The 17,327-nt window shown below is 40.2% G+C and overlaps 1 protein-coding gene across 3 annotated transcripts in view; it reads right to left on the minus strand.

Annotated features, from left to right (window-relative positions):
* Nucleotides 1-497: 497 nt before the first annotated feature.
* FLOT2 (flotillin 2) overlaps nt 498-17,327 on the minus strand; it is a 63,763-nt gene continuing 46,933 nt past the window's right edge. For all 3 annotated transcript variants that reach the window (XM_073667892.1, XM_073667894.1, XM_073667895.1), the window contains 8 exons: nt 12,802-12,925; nt 11,736-11,854; nt 11,342-11,455; nt 11,123-11,242; nt 10,040-10,254; nt 8,409-8,592; nt 7,918-8,067; nt 498-7,005 (listed from right to left, as the gene is read on the minus strand). In XM_073667892.1, the coding sequence (XP_073523993.1) occupies nt 6,967-7,005; nt 7,918-8,067; nt 8,409-8,592; nt 10,040-10,254; nt 11,123-11,242; nt 11,342-11,455; nt 11,736-11,854; nt 12,802-12,925 (1,065 nt within the window). In that variant the 3' untranslated portion in view covers nt 498-6,966. The remainder of the gene's footprint in view (nt 7,006-7,917; nt 8,068-8,408; nt 8,593-10,039; nt 10,255-11,122; nt 11,243-11,341; nt 11,456-11,735; nt 11,855-12,801; nt 12,926-17,327) is intronic.

Here is a 17,327-nt window from a genome sequence, read left to right on the forward strand (position 1 = left end):
TTTCATTAAATGAGTCAATTATACCCAATTAGCAGTGTGCATGTCATGACTGTTCATTGTATTGGTTGCCCATTACTCGCCTTCACCTAGTCATGAATTTATTCCAAATGTTGTATCATCCTTTCTGCCAAAAACAGTAATTAAACACATTAGTGATGTTAGACTGCTAATATTTTGCACATAACTATGTGTGTGTAATATGTTTTCAAGAAAAAAATTATACACATATGTGAAGTTACAAAATAGTGCAAAAGCTGCTGGACGGCATCTGTGAGCAGACATGAACCCATGCCACCATGTTCCACAATGGAGTAATAAGCCTCGGAAGAATAGTGGAAGCAGCACAACAGTATAAGAAAAACAAAGTCCATTTCTAACAATGGAATAAGAGGTTTCACAGGAACATATGGTTGAGTATCCAAACATATTTTATGTTGTGCACACACAATACTATATGGATACAGTATATAGAATACAAAACTTGAAGACAGAAAAAGTCAGTAGCATAGGATTTTATTATATAGATATGAAACACTTGCAAACTCACAACAGAAACAATATCAAGATCCATATGATGTATGCTGCATATACATTACACATGCAGATAGTAATGTGGATTACATAACAGTCAGTAGAGATCTGCTTCCGTATTATACAAAGGGATCGCATTTATCTGACAGGTGAAGACCTTATCCCTGAGGTCACGAGACAAATCTAGACTCTTCCTTCTCCCACACTGGGTAAAGTTCTGCTTCCAAGTTGTATCGTGTCCATATTATATATATATTTATCTATCTTTATATTATGTATATAACCGACTATAAGATGGGGGTATAAGTATACAGGATAACTCTTCTTACAGCAATACACATTTATGAAAAGTAGGAGGAAAAATTGGAATGATGGCGATCAATGCAGCCAATGAAAGGTGAGCTTTCATCCGCCCGCTCACAGAAATACAACCGACTAATTGGCCGATGACATCAAACTTTTCTTCCTGTACAAAGTTTCAATCACTCTACTAGATGACAAATGAGGCATCAGAAATATACTCCGATATCGGCTATTTACATTGAAAGGATATAATAGAGTACTGGACCAGAACATAATAGGCAGGGAAATGCTGAAATGTCATTAAGGCACAGCAGAACTCTCATGAAATGCAGGAAAGTAATATTTTGTAAACTACAGATAAGTACTGTAATGAGAATTCAGTAATATTAAAAGGGGTTTTCCGGTTTTAGAAAACACCTGTCCTCGGGTGCAGTTTTTTTGTTTTTTTTAAAGCAAAGTGTGCTTTTCTCACCCTCCCTGGCCCCATAAGAGTGTCTGCTACAGAACCCGATGTGTGTGATCATCTGCAGCGATGACAGCACTGAAGTCAATCAGCGAGCGGAGTGGCTTGTCCCGTCTACTCTGGCAGAGCTCATTGGCCGCAGCATTGACAAAAACAGGGAGCAACGATGGAGGTTCAGTGCCGGTCCTGGGGAGGGTGGTTAAAGCACACAAAAAAAACAAAAAACAACTTGCTTTAGGACAGGGGTTGATCCGATTTGTATTCCTAGAGGGATATTCTCTGGGATGAACCAATGTTCCTGAGAATATGCCAACAATACACTATTAGGTTTTCCCTATTGACTTCATAAGCTACACCATCAATATCAGAAAACAAACCGCTTCTATGCCTGTGTAGGTAACAGGTTTATTAAAGGGGTTTCCTATAATTACATATCACATCTACTACAAAAGACCATAAAAAAATTAAGAGTACTTTCAATTTGCATGCTGCTAAAAAAAAAGTATTTGCTTACATAGTATGGCAACACTCGGCGTTCACAGTAAATAGCAATGTGCAGGTCCATAGTCTACGCTGAGTGGGGCTGGTCATGCATGCTCATTGGCTGAGTGGGGCTGGTCATGCATGCTCATTGGCTGAGTGGGGCTGGTCATGCATGCTCATTGGCTGAGTGGGGCTGGTCATGCATGCTCAGTTTTCTGCACTGCCATCCCCTGCACACTAGAGAACAGTCAATGGGAATAGAGTTTCCTCATACTTGACATTTCCATCAACTGCTTTGCAGTGAACAGGGAATCCCAATGCAGATAACTGGCTATGGGGACATAGTATGTGCAGTATGCTATATATTTTTAACACCAGGTGGCACCACACTACATGAGAATTTTTTTTTAAATCTGTTTTTCTTTTATTTTTTTTGTTAACCACAACTAAATTGGTAATATTCATTGTTTTATGATCTATACAGTGAATGTCATATGCAATGGTGGGAAAACCCTTTATTAAAAACACCACTCCACCCTACTATTGGTTGCATCCTGACATGGTAGATTTAGTGGTTTCTGCAGATTAACTCTAGTTATTTTGAAAGCTATTTAATAAAAACCCCAGTGACTACTCACTGCGTATAACTGATAAAAATAATAACTGATGTAACTTAAGATTTGGGGATAAGACAAGTTATGTCATATTTTACAAAATTTGGTGAATTGGTGTTTAAAAGGCCATATCCTTTAACAGGTGTAAAGTAGAAATAATAATAAAAAAGAAACACTTCCAACTAGGGAAAAAAAGAAAACTTCAGGGTTAATTTCAGGTTATAAGGTCTGTGATGTCAGTACCAAATAACACCTTGGCCGAAACTGACAATTTGTCATATATATCGATAGATATAGACCATAAACCACACAAACCGTGACATTATCAGATGTAGGACCCATCAGAAAAGAAATGTATCCACTTCCTAGAAATGATTGATAACGGGGATTATTGTATTCTCATCATCTAAGGACCAAGTAGAATTAGTGAAGCTGTAACATAGTATCACAAGATAACGAGATTCCGATATTTTTCCTTCATGTATTTAAAACCATAATAAAATCATATGAAAGACTGAGACATAACCAAACATTAGTAATGCAGACAAGCGACATGGAACAATCATGGTGACTGCGGAGGATGATGCTCAATATTATTTTTTCTTCATATACATGTTGGCAGTTATAGTTATGGAAAACTGGCTGCTATTCCAAAGCAGATAACAGTTCCTAGTGGCAGCTGAGTCAATGGCTTTTATGCAGTATGCCCATATTACACACTGCCATACACCCAGCATGCATGGTCAGATAGCCCCCATTATTACCGCACTGCAAAAACAAGTATAGAAATGTGTTATATGAACTAAAACCGTTAAAGATTCTCCCTTTAAGGTGGACAACCCCCCCCCTCTTTTTTTTTTCCTTCTTAAATGCATGTGTTTGGGTCTAAAAATTATTTTTGCAATTGGGTTTCATAGAACATTTTGCACCACATAGCTTTTACAGGCTCTTTACTGGCCACAAGTTGAATGCACAAGGAGTAAGTCACTAATCAGTCAAGAGGACCCCAAATGTAAGCTACAAATGCTCCTGTCAGAAGGAGTTGACTGATGGATTCTCAGTTGACTCATCCTTCAGCCAGCAATAGGAAGCGCTATAATAGAACAAAAATTTATAATGAAATCCAATTGCAAAAATTATTTGCAACCCCAAATACATGCATTTATGTAAAGGTAAAAAAAAAATTCAAAAAGGTTGGATCCAGAGAAGGAGTTTACCTGATGGGCTCAGTTTACATATTTTACACACTTAGAGGATCATTTAGTGAAAGTGGACAACCCCTTTTAAGTGATTTTTTTTCTGTTTTTTTTTGTCTTGCGTTATTCGTTACCTGTTTTTGCACCAAATTCTTAAGAATGAGTTACATGGTTCAGGAATTTGGCGCAAAACCAAAAATGCTCTCTGACTTTGGCGTTAACTTTTTTTGCTTAAAAAGTTTCATGTTCTGCTAAAATGATGCTAAATTTGCACAAAAGAGAAGAAAAAAAAACACAGGTGAACACAAAATAGACTAAAAAAAGCGCAAATTAAAACACTAATAAAGGCATAAATGAATAGCAGGCAAAAATACCACCAAAAACTGAACAAAAAAATATTCCTAAATGTAATAATGAATTGGCCCTTTTTGCAGTGCTGTAATAGTGCAGTGCTGTAATCTGCGCCACCATTACCACTGCTCGTGAACGGACCCTCATTAACCAGTGATCCTAAGTGGAATTAGGAATTGTCTTTTTTTTTTGACCATGCTGGTCCAGTACAATATGGCTACAGAGTCCACATCAATGAGGCCAGAGGTAAAAACACAGTCATCCCTTTACCTCCAATCACATAAAAGATTGTGGTGCGGCCGCTGACTCCCTTCTTAACAGGGGGGCACTCCTGAATACACTCCGTACAGATGCCAGACATTTTTGCCATACCAGTTTATGCAAACTTTCAAAACACAATGAAAGATAAAAACCAAAAAGGAATAACTAAAACACGTGATTAAACCTTTGTCCCTTTCAGAGGAAAGGTGTGTGACTTTGGTGTCATCAGTATTTACAAGAGACCCAATGAGCAGTCTCACCCCTTATGGTGCACAGCTGTGACACTACCTACCGTACACCAGCACCGGGGCGGCAAGCAACGGCCGCACTACTCCAGATACTGGCGCTATTAAAGCTGTCCTTAGCAGATACAACACAAGAAACCAACAAAAAGCCAAACATACCATAGAGCTGCTCACATGCAGGTAAAACATTCCTAGGGTAGGTGAAGATGGCCAGAATTCACAGACCGTAGTGTTTAGGTTCATCCACACACACAAGACTTTACAAACACAGCTCTTGAGCGTCAGGTTTAGCATACATTACACAATAAAAAGTGGAAACAAGTATCACAGTTTTAACAAAAATATTCACATATTTCCCAGATCATTTAGTGCACAGGATGTAGAATACAAAGCGGCATCTAAGTATCATTAGACCTAGAAATCCACATTAAGGTTTAAGTCGCATTACAACTTCTCATCTGATGAATTCTTTCCCATGGTGTCACATTGCGAACTACCATGACTACGACACAGTCACAAATGTTTCCAAATGTGTTGGATTTTCTGTTCAGTCGCGACTCGATTCTCATACACTTCAATGCGACTTATCTGCAATTTGGCTGTTCTTTTGCACCAAAATCGCAGCACTAAAAAAAAAGTTGCGCAATTTTTTTTTATTTTTTTTTTTAAAAAAAAAACACCAGTCGCCATGCAGCTGGAGACTTAAAGAGGACCTGTAAATTCTTGCCTTTCGTGAAAAAAAAAAAAAAATGGAACTCTGCATTCTACCAAACCTCTATTGTTCCTGTTGGAAATATCTAATTCAAAATTTCAAGCAAAAGTCGCCAATGGGTCCAGTCAGCGCCAATGGGTCCAGTCAGCGCCAATGGGTCCAGTCAGCGCCAATGGGTCCAGTCAGCGCCAATGGGTCCAGTCAGCGCCAATGGGTCCAGTCAGCGCCAATGGGTCCAGTCAGCACCAATGGGTCCAGTGTCAGCCTGCATCGGTACACACCCCACCGGCAAAATAAATAGTACACGAGAGTTTAACATTTCCAGTAGAAATAACAGAATTCTGCACGTTGCTGTTCCTCTAAGAAAAGATGCTGCAGAATTATTTTATACAAAAATTAATAAAATTCCAGCAACATACATATCTGGAGAGTTCACAGGTCCCCTTTAAAAAGGGGATGTACCAAGAATGCAAGTCATCACTTTCACCTATCCTGCGGATAACTTTGCCGGTCACACGGAGTGCCCAGGTTGGAGCGAGGTGGTGAATGCGCAACAATCATGGCTTTATTCAATCACTGTCCATAGGAGAAAGCCAGATCCCTGGCATCGGTGAGGACTCTCATCTGCGACAATGTGCATTTATAGTCTAACCCCTTGAAATAGTGTATTCCTCATATAAAGATGCATGGTCTCAAGTGTAATACCATTATGTACACAGGTCGGGTGATGGTGAATTTACCTAGGTTCATCATGAGACAGGAAAAAAAATAAAGGTGTTAACAACCAATGGTGACTGCTGAGACTTGTGTAATAAGCAGCTTACTGGAATGCGAACACTCAAAGGGATGATCATATTTTAAAAAGATTTGGGATCTGCAACTTCATTGACAATGTGATTATTAGGGGTTCATAGAATTATATCTACCCATATAGTAAATACCCCTCTAGCACTGAAAGCCTCATTGTAATAATGGTAATGGTGTATACTCGACGGTATGTAGCGCATTATGTTACATATAAGAGGGACATAGGCGGCAGCATTACTCTTCGGATGTAGAAATAGTGTAAAAAAAGCACAGAACCTGAAAAATCCAGCACTGGGTAGATGGAATTACACTCACATTTAGGAAGTCAGAGCGCCACCCTATCTTGGGTGGCGCAATGCGCAAATGGTGCTACATGCACTTTGCTCAGCTACGACCTCACACAATGACTGGCGTCAGTCCGCACTGATAGGACACACATACATCTGCATAGCTTCTCGCTGTGATACTAAGGGGGTCGGGAATCAAGGCCAGGCATATATAATGTGACTATAGATTGCAGGAGAGACTACAAGGCTTGCAGCCCAATAGTCGCATACAGTGGCAGGTGCCATGGATCAGTGCTGCGTACTTGTGTATGTGTGTGGCTGAAGTCCCTACATATAAAAAAATAAAATAAAAACAGAAAAAAAAAAGCAGCAATTTGGCAGCACTGACAGGAGACACCAGAGGGCGAGGAGTCTGAAGGCACAGAGGGCAGCGACTCCAGCCATACCTGAACTCTGCCTAGCAAACTGATTGTAGAGAACAAATCAATGAAATCACCGCAACACATAAAAATGATTCTGCTAAAAAAATAATCTTTCGACAAAAACTAAAAACAACTTAAATGATATGGTAACTTGTGGTTCTGGTCCTGAAATGTAAGGCACCAGATGTTTAGAAATGCAACAGAAATTGTCTTTTCTGTATAAAACAGAGTCCCGAAGAATTGAAGGCATTTGCTCAAGTGAATGGAGGGGCAGGCTGCTTGCACGCGTTCCTATGCCAAGACTCCCGTGGCTTTCTGGATTAGAGGAATCTGAGGGATGCGAAGAAAGAAACAGAAAAAAAAAAAAAAAGTTACCATAGGGAATCAGATCAATGAAATGGAGAGTGTAAGCGAGTTACAAGTGGTCACAGTGCCTGTTGGGGTTCTTTCACACTACGTCGGGCGTCACGATTGGGCCATAGACCATAATAATGCCGGCAGAGTCAACGTGTGCTCTGACGTGCATCATTTTGGGGAGTATATGCCTAATGGAGGGCAAACACTCAAGACATAGTAGACTGCATCTGGGTGTCTGTCTCCAGTAGGTGTATACTTCCGAGAATGATGCTCGTCAGACGTTGACTGTCAGCACCATTGTAGTCCATGGCCTAGTCAGCACATACGCCCAAATCACGTTTTTACGGGGGGGTTCGGACGAAAGCCCAGATGGGACCAACAAACGGGTGCCTGGATGCAATGCGAAAGCACCCTTATAGATCCCAACATAAAAGGAACAAAACTGTATAAAGGACACTTCTATACAGCATAAAGTGAACCTGACACCCGGGCAATACAAATCAGGCACTGGCTGTACAACCTCAGCCATATGCACACTGTGAGGATTCTCCAGTGCCATCGCCATGAGCGGTGGTCAACTGACTGAGTATGTGATCTGCATGACCCCGTTCAATACAAAATTAAAAGTGGCAGTACATGAATAGACGGAACATGGCTGGAAGTGGGCATATCACCGCCCGCTTCCAGCACTGAGAATATTGACAGAGCAATGTGCACACTGTGAGGATTCACTACTTTTCAGTCACAAAGTGACTGTGGACTTTGTGCCAAATCTGGACATCCCCTCTAACCTAGAACCTGTGAATCAATTATAGATCTATTTGCAGATGGGACGCTTTTGCCATGTTCGTGCAGTGCAGCGCGCTCATCTCCCAGCACTCTCACCTTAGTCAGATCTACACCAGTGAGAGCCTGAACCGAAATGGGAACTTCAGCCAACAGACGATTCATTTCACCGGTTATTTTACTGTTTTCTCCGCTGAGAATGACTATTTCATCCACTTTGGCCAATGGCGCAGACACTTTGGCAGCAATCTGTAACAAAGAAAAGACAACTTCAGCAACTGAACAATATAAAGCGCTATGAGAATAAATGGCTAAAGCTCCAGAAGCTAGTGGTACCACAAGAGTAATGAGAGAACGTCCGCACCACTGCAAAGGTAGAGGGTGATCTGTGGGGTACACGCTCCCAAACCTTCATCAATGACCCTCCATTATATCCATGCTTCTCTCATCCTGTACGATACAGAGCCCTAATGTCTCTTATTTCAGTGATTCATGAATGTCTCCACCAACCTCTGATGAATGGTTCAGAGATCGCCCTCCGTTTTCTCAAAAAGAAGATGCATAAAAAAAACAAACAAGTGATCCGTTACCTCTGGCAGACACTCCAGAACAAGGGCCATTTTAGCGGCCTCTCCGTAATGTTGGTAGGCTCCGGCTTTCAGCTTCATCCTCTCAGCTTCTGCTTTTCCAATAGCTTCAATAACAGAGGCTTCTGCTTCTCCAACTTTACGGATCTTCTCAGCCTCTGCTTGAGCAATCAGCACTTGTTTCACCCTATGGAAATCAAAAAAACATAAGCAAAAAACGTTTGATCTGAACCAGCAACAAGTAATAAAGGAAGAGCTACAATTCCCATCCTAAAAATACCTAAAAGGGGTTATGTAGGAATTAAAAAAACAAATCTTTCTTCGAAAAACAACATATACCTGTCCACAGGTTGTGTAGTATTGCAGCTCAGCCCCATCTGCATGGACAGGTATGGAGCGGGGTTTGGAAAAATGCAGTCATTACTCTTATAACCTTAGAAAATCCCTTTAAAATGTCAAAGGGGACTTGAAATGTTGAAGACAGACATATACTATAATAGGGCACATGGAAGGGGGTTATGATAATTCAACAAGCTCATTAAAGGGAATCTGTCACAAGGGTTTTGCTACTTCATCTGAGCATAATGTAGACAAAGAGAAGCTGAATCCAACGATGTATCACTTCGTTTATTGGGTGCAGCCACTCTCACACAAATCAGAGCTATTAGATTTAAAATGAAGCAGAGCTGAGGAAGCTAACCCCGCCCACACCACAGATAAACCTGCCCACACCAGGCTCTGTATATACAATGTCTATAGACAGTGAGGTGTTTATCACAGGAGGGGGTTTTGCTGGACTAGTCCAGCAATGTTAATCTCTTAGTAATAAATCCTTCACAGTTAGTAAACAGTACACACTTTGACAAGTGACACATGCCTGAATTCTGTGTTCCAGACTCCAACGTCCTGCTGTCTTCAGATTGCATAGCAAAAACCTGCTGACAGATTCCCTCTAAAGGGCTTTTACAAAGAAACTTTTATTTCTCCCAGAGGTTCTCAGAGATAAAAAAGAGAAGTAACACAGCTCTAGACACCCTGCGCGGGTCCAGCACAGCCTCTCAGCCCCTGCTCCTGATCTTATACGGGGCTGCATTCAGCAGTCTCATGCAGACTACATAGGCATCGCTGCTGCGTCCAGTAATTGAGAGACTGAAAATTATAATCCTAGAAAGTACTAAATATGGATTTTCTCACCACAGGGCATAAAGACAGCAAATCTAACCAAAAAAAAAAAAGGGAAAATGTGAGCCAGAACAAAATAAAATTAATCTGAATAACCAAAAAATTTAGAATAAACTTTATTGCAATATAAATCCTAAAAAACAGTGAGATATCAGCAGTAGTTGCTTTTTTTCAGTTATATTTGAATCCAGTAATTGGCTGCAGCGGTCATGTGCGCTGTAGTTGTGCGCTGCCGCCAAGTCAACAGATCCTGAGGCAGCAGAGAAGTAGCAAAGGATCTGCGAAGGGCGAATATAGCACATGTAATTTTTTACAGTACAAAAAAAAAAAAAAAGTTGTTTATTGGAAAAACCCTTTTAAGTACTTCTTCACGCAAAATAAATCTGGTTCAGCCTCCTACAATGTTACGAATACAATGAAAGTTAAACCATATATGCAAAATCTATACTCACTTTTCTCCTTCAGCAATCTGCTGCATCCTATACGCCTCGGCTTCTGCAGGTCTCCTCACTGTGGCAATCAGCTCCTTGTCCATACGGACAACTTCTTTCTCCTCAATGTCAATCTGTTTCTTCCGCTGCACGACCTCAATCTCAATTTCTTCCAGTCGAATCTTCTGCTGTTCTTTAGCCGCCTGCAGTTCATACGCCAGCTGAGCTTCTGCTTTCTACATTACAAGGAGGGGACGGTTACAGCGAGGACCATGTACATGGTGTGTACCCGCATTGTGCAGCTAAACCCGCTCTGACCAGTGGAAAAGACGGACTCCCCCAAACTTCAACATTAACTGGACAAAATCCGTCCTCAGCAAGTATAGACTTTCCCATTAAGGAGATAGGCGAGGACACTTTGTGCTCAAAAAGTTCTATGGAGAACTGTAACTGTCAGGAGAACTTGCAGGACAATTTCTGTGTCTACTATTAGCTCCTCCTCTCACCATAGAATTTTAAAAGCACCAACTCTTCCTCCTATTTTGGCAAAGGGAAAATCTGTCTTCATTGTCTACATTAATTTAAAGTGAAAGATCAATCCAGGAGGAGAAAGAAGCAGAGCTCTCTGATAAGACGTATTACAGAGTTGATTATTTTTATGCAAACTATTGATGAAATAAAAACCACCGTTTCCTTTTAAGGGGTTAGGCTTTTGAAGGAACATTCTAGGTAAAAGTATTACTCCGTGAACGCCTAGTGTAGGGCCTGAAACTAAATCACTTTTTCCTGTTGTTGCTGAATGACTACAAAAGTTCCAATTCTCCCCCCCTGTGCGACTTAATGTCAATAAGACAATTTTAAAGGTCTTCTTTCGAGAGAACTTTTTTTTTTTTTAAAGCTCATTCTTCTATAAATTCTTTTAACATGTATAACATTTTGCCAAGTCTAAATGTGGCCTTGGAGATATTAGAGGTAAAGCAATCTCCCTGCCATACGGTAAGAACATCAACCGTCTCCCTTTTCCGTGCCCAGAACGGTTTACTCCTCCATAGGACACTTGGCACATCTTGTCACTTCTCTACCACCTCACCCTCCCAGTCTTACCTTGGTGTTCACTTCCTGGCTAAAAGCCGCCTTCTGCAGTTCATAAGCCCGTTTTGAATCGGCCATTTTCGTATCGGAAAGATACTTGACATCAAGCATTTCTTTCTTGCACATGGCTTCCTGTCAGGGAAATGAAACAACAAATTAAATTACTCTGCAGGATGTAAAAGCTACATATAGTATTCTAAGCACTTCCAAATCCTCTAGTGGATTACGTACCCTAATGCCTGCATCGCGCTCTGCTTCTGCAACGCCAATGTCTGCATCCCTCTGAACAGCAGCTGTCTGCGTCTTACCCAGGGAGCTTAAATACTCAACCTTGTCATAGACATCCTGCAGGACAAAGCATGAATTATGGGAATTACATGCGATCCAAGGTACAATGCAAGTGCAAAACAAGACGGACAACATTCATTGCAAAGATGACAAAGGTCAGACTCTCTGCAGGCGACGTGCCTTCTTCAGTGTCATTTACGGCAATACTGAATCATAAACAAATAAAGGTAATGCACTTATGATTTTTATGGCCAATTAAATAAATGGAAATAAAGTGCCTGAAGGGTGACTAATTAGGAAAATGATTAAATTGCAGTCAGTTTACTTATACGCTCACCTTGATTGTAAAGCTTAGGATTTCAATACCCATGCGGCCGACATCAGGGGCTGCTACTTCACGAACCAGCTTTGCAAATTGATCCCGGTCCTGATAAATCTGCTCCACTGTTAGTGTACCTGGAGGAAAAGACGCCTATTACAGATGGACTGTAGTATAGGATAGATGTCATGAGGAACTGAACATGGAGGTTCTAAGCTTATATACAGTGTCTGAGGTCACCAGCCATATAATCACGGCCCCTGCTTATTACAGGGGGTTAATAACACTGTCAAGTATCCACTTTACATTAGATAGATTTGCAAGCAATAAAATAAAAAGTTATAATTGTCTACCATTTCCTTAAAGAGATATCCCCAACTCACATTTATGGCACTCCATCCACGGATCCTCCATCCGTGTTATAAGAGCAGGTGAGGGCAAACAGTTTGTGACTCCCACTTCTCAACTCATTCTCCATCTGGATGTGATGGCCAGCAACAAATTCACCTGACTGAAGTGAGATGTGGGTTGGGGAACCCAATTCCTAAAAGGGAATCCGTCAGCAGCATGATGTAGGGGCAAAGACCCTGATTCCAGCGATGTGTCACTTACTGGGATGCTTGGTGCAGTTTTTATAACTCTCTGATTTAGCAGTGGTTGAAATGCGGAGCTTTGTATAACCCCGCCCACACCCCTGATTGGCAGCTTCCTGTGTATATTGGCAGCTCGCTGCAAATCAGTGAAGGGGGCGTGGTTATACAAGTAAAGCTGGACAGCTTGCCATGAGACACCTAGTCCTGCAGTGATAATCTCCTGCTGATAAAACACTGATTGTATTGAAACTACAGCAAACTGCCAAATCCTGGAATCAGGCTCTCTGCCCCTACATCATGCTACTCACAGATTAAATAGCAAAAACCTACTGACAGGTTCCCTTTATAGTGGCTGCAGTTTTAATTAGTGGGATGTGCACCTTTCACTCATTTATCCACAATGCATGATTTGGGAATATTCTATTAATGTTAGGTGATCGCAGTAAACTACAAAAAGACTAGAAAAAAACTAATTCTAAGCATTTATTTACCAAGAATTGATCGCAAATGGCCCTCCAAGGTTTGCAGAACAACATTTTTAACCTCATGGACATTTTTTCCAAGAAACTGCTCACTGGCCACAGCTAAAAGTTCACTCTCAGTCATGATTTTCACCTAAAACAAAATATATATATAAAAATGTATACATACACATTACATAAAAATATATTTAAAGATTAAAAAATTGCATAAGATTAGACAAATAAACATAATATCAAATAATAAAAACACATGTACAAGAATACATTGAGATGTGCTCAGTATATTATGCTTGGTGAAGATTTCTGTGGGGTGATGTACTAGAGAGGCAAAATATATACACAGTAGATCTTATCTGCAGCAATCAAAATATTGGAGGTTTCCATTTTGTGAACGCCTAAAAACCAAAAGAATGTAACCCAATTTAGAAAGTACATAACATTTGAACACAACTCCACCTTGCAGAAAAATTTCAAGTTGCCATTTCATGTAACATATCACCAACATGTAAACCCAGGTAAGGGGGTATAAGGTCACAATTTGCACTAGAATACATAGAAATACCGAAAACAAAAAGGAGTGTGCTAGGACCAATAGTAATCACACATCAGAAGGATACAAATTAATAAGACACAAATTTAAAAATTAATAAAATAATTTATAAAAAAAAAAAAAACATTCCAAGGGATAGACACATAAACAAAGTGGTGGGTGAGTGCTGTGGGAGGCCCTGATCATTAATATGGATGAATGCAGACTGACAGATTTGTAACAAAGAAAGTAGGTAATTACAAGTCAAAATAAGTACAACAATTCCACAAGTCACTCGATATACTTGGTCAGAAAATTAGACCATAGATACATACGGTACATAGGGAATTAATCCTGCCCACAGCTATCCATAGAAAGTATTAGTAAATGTTACCACATGTAACCACTCACCCACCAACACCCAACGCACATTTCACAAATGCTTCCTCAGGGGTGTTTGGTAAGTAACCAATGAGAGACAATACAATAGAAAGCAGGAGAGACCAAAGAATAATTGCCAGGATACCTCCCATAGTATGTGCACCACGCATGCGCATCATAGCAGATTACATTTATTCACCGGTAAATCACAGGTGTTATACTTATTTTGACTTGTAATTACCTACTTTCTTTGTTACAAATCTGTCACTCCGCATTCATCCATATTAATGATCATGGCTTCCCACACCACTCACCCACCACGTTGTCAGTATCTTGGAATTTTTTAAATTAATTTTTTAATTTATTGTGTCTAATAAAGATTATTAATTTTTATCCTTCTGATGTGCGATTACTATTGGTCCCAGCACACTCTGTTTTTGCCATTTCCATTTCATGTAGCAGTCTATATTCTGCACATAGGTTGCCCATCTGCAGACTGGTGAACACGTCTGCACGGTTATGGACGGCCATAGCTTCCTGACGGTTTGGATGGTTTCCCTCTACTGGCCGCATGGCAGGGATTTTGGGTAATTAAATTGTATTGCAGAATTGAGGTTTTGCATACATGAATAGCCTCCATTTTAATTGTTTGAGGCATCATCAGTCCACACGATAGGCAATAACTTTCTGACCAGTGCGGCGTCCCTGCAGACAGACCCCCACTGAGCCGGAGAGCAAAGTTCTGAAATGCCCCAATGAAAAGAAGCGGTGGCCACACACATAAGCTCCGCTCCATTCATTGTCTATGGGACTGCAGGAGAAACCTCAGCACGGTCCTTGGCCATCTCAGTCAGTGGTATAATCAATATATGGAATGGTGGTGGTGCACATGCGTGGCCAAGGCTCCATTCCATTGTGAGATCTTCAAAGCTTCAATTTCAAGATGGGGTGGGAGTCTGAACACTGGACCCCCACACTAAATCAGACATTACTCCCTAACCTGTAAAATTGGTTATTGCTTTCAATGTTGGGATTAGACCTTTACATTTGGACAGGGTATGTAAAAACAACACTTGTCCTGCCTAGCTTCTTCTCTACAGAACTACCAGTCAGTCAAATAGCAACGTTTGGGAATGTTCAGGAGGATGGCTTGCAGGACAAAAATGTTGCTACTTTAATAAAATTTATATTATATATACTTTTTATTCTTGGAATATTCATCTCTTTAATGTATGCAAGCTTTTTACTCGCTACATTCATTTAAAGGGAACCTGTCACCATGAAATTGCAAACCAATCTGCAGGCATCATGCTATAGAGCAGGGGGGGGCTGAACAGATTGATATATAGTTTTAGGATACAAAAAAAATTAGTATAGTCTGTGATTTAAACATTTAATCCTTTGCAGTTTCTGGGGTTTTCGGTCCAGTGGGCGGTCCTATATAACGAAAGCTGTCAATCATAAGTGTGCATTCAGAGGTAGCTGTCAGTCACTGATAGGAAAGCCCACTGGACCGTAAAGCCCAGAAAGAGCAGAGGATTAAATCACAGGTAATATGGATTATATTCTCACAAAATTATATTATCAATCTGCTCAGCTCCCCCTGCTCTATAACATGGGGCCTGTAGATTGGTGTGCATTTTCATGGTGACAGGTTCCCTTTAAAAGGACATAGCGGTTATATGTACACTGATAATCTCAATGATTTGTTACAAAAATACATGAAAACACCAAAACATATTTTAAAAGTGTTGTCTGATAAAAAAAAAGCACATTGTGACATTGTAACAAATTGCGAGTAGAGAGATTATATACACACATATTGTGCAGACAAACCAGAGCATACGTATATAATGACAGCGACACATGAACAATGACAATGCGGTAATATATACCAATCCTGGGAAAAAGACAACATTAGACTGCAAATCTGTACATTTTCTAATAGACAATTTTGCACATGTAGAGAGATAGTTAATTTTTACATGAATGGTAGTAACAATATGCACTTTAATGAAGAAAAGAACAAAGAAAAAAAAACACTGATCAAACAATCCATTGGGAATATTTATTTAAATCACAAGTTGGTTTCATGCACAAGATCCGGGTGTTAAGGATCCTCAATACGGCACCTTAAGTTCCCCTGCTGCATGTACGCCTCATTTCAAATAAAAAGAGGTTTGGGAGGGGGCTTCCTCTCACACTGTGCAATACTGAAAATGTGCTATGTTCCAACATATGCTACACTTCAAGGGGAATAATAGGTTCAATGGGAAAATACAGTGCTACGTGGTGGCACAATATGGCAGTACACATGGTATTTAGGGCTCGAATACTTAACAGTGTGTAGTCTGTGTGCATGAGAGCCAAGATCAACTTTTTCAAGACAAATAGCCAGACACACACAATAGAGAAATTAGTCCATTTGGGTAAATGAACTTGTGCTTTCCCAAAACAGAAATTGCCATGATATTGATAGACTATGCCATGGAGGTCTGTGGAGGAGCTCTACAACCACCACCAATTCCATGAACCAAGCACATGGTAATCAGGGGCTTTATAGGAACTACAAGTCTCCATCCATTGCAATACATGTATATTGTGAGGTAGGGTAGATCTGTGCCAGAGACGAGCCAAAGGGGTCTTGATCAAGGAATTGGTTTGGTGGAGGTATAAGCTGCTGGATCCACAAACCCAAAAATGTCAGCATTTCCTATCGATGCACCAGCAATGTACGTAGTGGTATTTTTCTAAAGCACAAGTCTAGTTATACATTCTTAAGAAACATACTTACGAAAATGTTACCATTCAAAAAGTAACATTCAAACATATGCAACCAACCAGCAGTATAGTGCAGGTAAATTCAGGATTTCTCAGTCCTTACGTACGGCCATAACATCAAAAGAATACACGCCACAAGGGTGGGAAAGATGTGAAAACTTACCATTGCAGAAGTCCAGACACAGCCTCGCTCGAGGATTGCGAAAAAGTGTGGGTGAATATGGTGAAAGTTTACTACATTCGTTAAGAGTACTGAAATGTTCTGTGGCATGTATTCTTTTGATGTTGTAACTAAAAGGAACACTCTTGGCAAAATGGACAGTCACTGTTTTGCCCAACACAAGCCAAAATACAGTATCAGTTTTTAATAGATAGAATTTATTTTATTAAGCTAACTCAATCAGGAGACAAAGCTCTGTTGTTGCATTGCATGGACTATTTACAAGTAAAGGTCTTTCTTAAAATTGTTCTACCATTTGGCATGTTGAGCCTGCATGTACTACAATCCAGCGCAGGATGCTACATCCAGTTCTGTCAGACAAGTTTTCTGACTTCTAAAGCTAAACTGAATTCAAAATGGATTTTTATTTATTTATTATTTTTTTAAACTGTCTACTTCCTCCAGTTGGTGGTGCTTCATTCATTCTGGAACAGTTTTCTTCTGCGCCCCTCCATTCCAAAGCTATGCCCCCAGTAATAAAGGTGCAAAATTTTACCTTCAAATCAACAGGTCATACACCACAGATAATCTCTGTGGCCACCGCAGTGTTTTTTGATTGCTTCTTTTCCTCTGACCACATGCCACAGCTGGTTGAACGGAAAAAACTTGCATCTTTATTTCCCA

This window comes from Phyllobates terribilis, unplaced genomic scaffold, assembly GCF_046119375.1.
Source record: "Phyllobates terribilis strain yellow unplaced genomic scaffold, ASM4611937v1 Scaffold_2__4_contigs__length_985480577, whole genome shotgun sequence".
NCBI classification, from domain to species: Eukaryota; Metazoa; Chordata; class Amphibia; order Anura; family Dendrobatidae; genus Phyllobates; species Phyllobates terribilis.